The sequence below is a fragment of the Alligator sinensis genome, unplaced genomic scaffold (genome assembly GCF_000455745.1).
Source record: "Alligator sinensis unplaced genomic scaffold, ASM45574v1 scaffold909_1, whole genome shotgun sequence".
NCBI classification, from domain to species: Eukaryota; Metazoa; Chordata; order Crocodylia; family Alligatoridae; genus Alligator; species Alligator sinensis.
In genome coordinates this window covers 575,192-580,530 of record NW_005842862.1, presented here as the reverse complement: position 1 = coordinate 580,530, position 5,339 = coordinate 575,192, and the positions used below count along the sequence as shown (strand labels likewise).

At 56.3% G+C, this 5,339-nt stretch overlaps 1 protein-coding gene across 18 annotated transcripts in view; it reads left to right on the top strand.

Annotated features, from left to right (window-relative positions):
- The first annotated feature begins 3,179 nt into the window (after positions 1–3,179).
- Positions 3,180–5,339, top strand: part of LOC102374771 (cytochrome P450 4F22-like) — a 12,234-nt gene continuing 10,074 nt past the window's right edge. For 17 of the 18 annotated variants that reach the window (XR_003091794.1, XR_003091795.1, XR_003091796.1 and 14 more), the window contains exons 1-3: positions 3,180–3,601; positions 4,309–4,531; positions 5,174–5,318. Coding sequence is in view for 13 of the 18 variants with exons in the window: in XM_025191832.1 (XP_025047617.1) it covers positions 4,310–4,531; positions 5,174–5,318 (367 nt within the window). In the remaining 5 variants the exon portion in view is untranslated. The remainder of the gene's footprint in view (positions 3,602–4,308; positions 4,532–5,173; positions 5,319–5,339) is intronic. The other variant, XM_025191837.1, reaches the window with a different exon arrangement.

Here is a 5,339-nt window from a genome sequence, read left to right as displayed (position 1 = left end):
GCAGGAATCTTAGTATACGATGGAGGCCCTGTGGCAGCTGAGGGAGAAGCGGGGGCTCCACTGTGCGTGGCTGTTGGGGCTGCTGGTGTGTCATGGGCATCTTTGTGGGGGCAAGGAGGGGACCTGTGAATGTCTGCAGTGAAAAGGCTGGTTCTGTTGTGTGTGCAGGGGTGTGTGTCTGGGGGTGAAAGTGGGGGGCCCTTTGGGGAGCATGGGGGTATCTGAGATTAAAAGGGGAGCTCTGTTGTGTGTGAGGAACCCCCTGCAAGTGAAAGAGGAGCTCTATTGGTGCCTAAGGTCAAAAGGAGATCAATTCGGGGGTACTGGGGTCTCTGTGAGAGTCTGAGAGTGCAAGTAGGGTCTCTGTGCTAGAGGTAGGAAGGTATGGAGGTCTGGGGTGAAAAGGGAGGGCTCTTTTTGTGTGGAGGGGAGGGAATGCTGTGGGATCTGGGAGTGAAAGTGGGGGCCTCTGTGTAGGGAGCTGGGAAAAGGGCAGCTGTGTTAGGAGTGGAGACCCCATGGCTGTCGGAGAAAGAGGGAAGGCTCTACTGTGTTTGGCCTTTGGGCCCCCCAAGTTTGTCAAGGGGTTCAGTGTGGGAGGTGGGGGTGTGTGAGGGTCTCAGGGCAACAGTGGAGGCCTCTCTGGTGGGAGGGATGGGCTCATGAGGGTGTCAGAGGTGCAAAGGAGTGCTGTTGTGTGTGGAGGGATGGTTGAGGCTGTTGTATGTGTGAGGACAGGGGTCTTGTGGAGGTCTGGGAGGGAAGGGGGTGGGTGTTGTGTGCCTGGGGGACTCTGGGGATGTCTGAGAGCAAAAGTGGGGGCCTCTGTGTGGTAGAGATGGGGCTATTTGGATGTTTGAAATGAAAAGGAAAGCTCTGCTGTCTAGAGGGGACCCTGTGAGTGTCAGAGGGTGAAAGTGGGGATGTCCATAGGGTGGGTGGGAGCATGGGGGTATCGGAGAGGAAACAGGCACCCTTTCTTGGGGATGGAAGCCCCCTGGCTCCCTGAGGGAGGGGGGCTCCTCTGTGTAGGCCCCTGATGTGTCAGGGTGCTCTTCATGGGAGGTGAGTGTCTGAGGTCTGAAACAGAGAGCTGTGTTGTGTGCCGAGGGATGGGGGCTCAGTGGTGTCGGAGGGGAAGGCAGTAGTTGTGCAGGGGCATGCTAGCGACTTCATCTGAGGGGAAAGAGGAGCTGTTGTGTGTGAGCAGGAGCCTGGAGGTGCCTGGGTGTGAAAAGGGTCATCTATGGGAGGGGACAGAGCCTTTGTGGACATCTGAGGGGAAGGGGCTTTGGGACCGATGAAGAGAACAGAGGGGTCGTGTGTTCGGGGTGGGGACCCTGTGGCTGTCTGAGAAGGGGATCCTGGTGGTGCACCTGGTTGTGTTACTGGGACCTGTAAGAGGGCAGCAATCCTGTTTGTATGCTGATGTTTGAGTGAGGAAGGGGGCTCTGTGTGGGGGCTTGAGTCCTTGTGTGTGACAAAGAGCTTCTTTGTTTGGGAAAGTATGGGCTGTGGATGTCAGGGGTGAAGGGGAGCTCTGTTGTCTGGGGCTGATGGGTCCCATGGGTGCCTACAAAGATCCCTTGGCATTACGGGTGCTTGAGCTGTCAGTGGAGAAGTATGTGGCCCTCATACCATTTGGAGCACAATGTACCTGGCCTTCACAGGACATGTGCTGAGGCCAGGGAATCAGGATAGCCCTGGGATTCACATCTCCTTGGTGACGCAACAATGTGCCCTGCTTCCACTGGCACCCAAAAACCCACCATGTTTTGGCATGCAACACCTCTGTCTTTAGGGGCACAGAAAGCCCAGCCGTGCCCAGCTTCAGGACAGCAATGCCAGAGCCAATGGGACACAAAGCTACCACATCTCTTTCCTGGGGGCATCAACACCGCATCCATGGGAGGATCTAGGATTTTGAAAAGGAGGATGCAGATGGTGAGCTGCAGCATCACATGTAACACAACACATATTTGTCTCCAGTTAAAAATAAACTAGAAGCTGTACTAATATGCCAGGGGCCTAGGGCTGGATGATTCAGTTTAAGTTTGAACCAAAAACAAATATCACTTCATTGGAATGAGTCAAAAACAGCCTGCAGGGCTGTAAAATAACGTAGGAGCAGCTACAGACAAGAAGTGCAGAACAAAAGCTAGCCTGATTGGTGGAACACCAAGAGGATTAGAAGGAAGAACGGATCATTAACACCTGTGGAATGAAGAGTTTAGAAGGGGTCAGGTAGATGATAATGAGCCATGAAGTCAAGTGACTCCTTCAGCACTGACTAGAAAAGCTGCTGCCACTGCCAGGCAGTTGGTTTTAAACTTTGACTGGAGCAGAAATCCAAGGTTGATGCAACTGCACCAGTGCACGCCCTTTGGATCCACTCCTGTGTCCTCGCAGAGCCTGGGTGCCAGGGGACAGATCCCATGGCCAAGACAGAACCAGGTAGCCTCACCATGGCAGAGATAAAGTGCTGATATGGGGCTTAAAGGACGGGGCTACAGACCCTTGCACAGATCCCTGCTTCCCCTCCAGCACACAGATGGGAATGACCCAGAGTGGTTAGTCTCTCCTCATATGTTGTCATTCTCTGGACCTTGGCCTGTTCTTCTATATAGTTTCTGAGGTGCAGGGACCAGAACTGGGCGCAGTATTCAAGGTGTGGATGCACCATGGATTTATAAGGGGCATGATGATACTTTCAGGGGCAGCAGTGCCAGAGCAGATGGGGATCAGACACAGAACCGCCACGTCCCCTTACCCAGATCTTCAGCACAGCCTCCTTGCAGAGCCTGGGTGGCAGGACACAGCTGCCATGGCTGAGACAGACCAAGCAGCCTCACCTCGGCAGAGATCAGGTGCTAACAGGGGGCTTAAAGGAAGGGGCCGCAGACCGCTGCTCTCGTTGCAGCCCCCGGCTGGGAACGACCCCTTGGAGGCCGCTCCTCCAGCAGCTCTGCCCGGCGGGCGCTGGCAGGCGGGGAGCAGCGCCGGGGGCAGGGTCCAGCCGGCGGCAGAGGCGCGTGGCTGCCGCCGGGGGTTGGGCTGCTTGCCGGCTCGCTGCTGAGACCCAAGCAGCGTCACTGACCTGGCACGATGCAAGCCCACGTGGGCCCGGGGGAGCCCGCCCCTTTCCCGAGCCCCGGGGCTGGGCGGGCCGGGCCGGGGCTGGAGGTGCTGGGGGGCCGGGGGCGGGGACAGAGACATTATCGAGACCCCCGCTCTGCGCCCTCGCTGACTGGGGCTCTGCGAGGAGCGGGCACCTGCCAGGAGACGTGGGACCCAGCCGGGCAGCGCTGGATGTCAGGCTGCCGCTGTGCGCTGGCTCAGGAGCAGCTGCAGCTCCATGGGGTGAGCTGAGCTCCTACAAAGCCACAGCCTGCTGGATCCAAGCCCAGTCCCTCCCTGCAGCTCTGTAACGAGCGGGGCACCAGTTTGGAGAGGTGCCAGCGCACAGCCCAGCAGCCACAGCCAGGCAGGTGTGTGGAACCAGCTCCAGCCCTGAGCCCAGCAAGGGAGTGTGCAGGGCCTGCCCTGGCGCTCGCCCCAGAAAAGTGGCAGGAGTGGGGACAGCAGCAACAACCACCATCAGGTAAGACCCAGGGGAAACACCATGTATCTGGGTCTATGAAGGCAGTTTTCGTTAAGCCCCCGGGGAATAACTGTTCTGGTGTGGTTTAGTACCCACCAAGGTGTTGGGGCTTAAAACCCACTTTGTGGAAATGGGAGGCTCCTCCCTAGCTTGGTTCCGTGGCCATATGGCTGAGGGCATGCAAAACTTAGGGGCATCTGAACCCCAAGCCTCTGGGCTTGGGCCTGCACCTAGGATGCCTGCCAAAAGATTTTGGAAATATCTGAAGCCCCTGGTGGGGGTGGAGGATGTTTGCCAGTTGTATGGTCACTAATGATTCTGGACTGACTCATGGATTTGGACTTGATTTGGCTTGGAACAAAAACAAACAAACAAAAAGCTTACCTCCATTCACATCCCTTGCCCGGTTGCTCTGAGGTGCTTGGCACAACGCTCCCCCTGCCTCCCTCTCTGTCCAGGGTGCAAAAATCACCAGTTTGGCCTCTGCCTCTCTGTCCCAAGCTTGACCTGTGTTCAGACCTGTCCCACAGGTCTGCAGAAGAGGCTTCTCACAGCTGCTGTCCCCTTAGGGAGATGCCCTCCTCCCAGGAAGCACTGCTGTAGCCCCTCTGGAGCTGAGCTCCCCGGCCTGCTTGGCTTCCCTGTGCCATTGCTCCCCTCATAGTGCCCTATCTTTCCTGGTAATGGTGCCCTGCCTCTGCCTGCAGGATGCTGCCACTCGCAGACCAGGTGCTGGAGCTGCTCAGCCTGGAGCGGACCCCGTTCTGGACTTATGCCATCTCTGCCCTGCTCTTGGCTGCACTGGCACTGCTCCTCCGCCCACTTCTGCAGCTCCTGGGCCTCTTCCACCGATACTACGTGAACTGCCAGCGTTTGCACTGCTTCCCCCAGCCCCCGCGCCGCAACTGGCTGCTGGGACACATGGGCATGGTAGGTACCATGATGCAGGATCCTGCAGGGAGTCTCCTCACTGTGCCAGCCCAAATCTGTTGGACCTGTGAGCATGAGGCTGGCAATGTGCCTGCAGGGGTAGGAGGGGACATAGGCGGACAAGGTTCTTTGGGTAAATCTGATATCTGGTTGCCCTTTGCCTCTTGGTGCTGGCCCCATTTGAGCCTGGTGTGAACAGGGATTTAGGACAGAATCTCCCCTAGCTGTTCACCTGCAGCCGAGGGCACTCCTGGCACCTTTCTTGCAAAAGATGGTCTAATAAAAGATATCAGATTTACCCAAAGAACCTTGTCCGCCTATGTCCTTAGACGAACACAACTATAACCTACACCCCTGAGTTTACCATCTGCATTGTACCGCCCCCTCCACTTTTCCCCATCTGTCTTCCTAACTTCTACCTATTTACATTTTCAGACTTCTTGTCACACTTTTAGCTTCTTTTCTACTGTGGAGATCTCAGAACAACAGCAGTCTCCCAATTCCTGAAGAAGGGTGCTTGTGCCCGAAAGCTTGCAAAGACCTTTTTTCCACCTATTTAGCTGGTCTAATAAGAGATATCACATCTACCCAAAGAACCTTTCCTGAGTGGTTGATCCAGGACTCACTCTCTTCCTCCTTCAGATTGAGCCCTGTGAAGAGGGGATGGTCCGGGTGTCCCAACTGGTAGCTGCCTTTCCCAACACCTTTTTGACATGGATGGGGCCTTTCTTACCATTCCTGTCCCTGGTGCATCCTGATTACCTGAAGCCAGTCACCACAGCCTCAGGTATGCTGGCCTTGGGGGGGG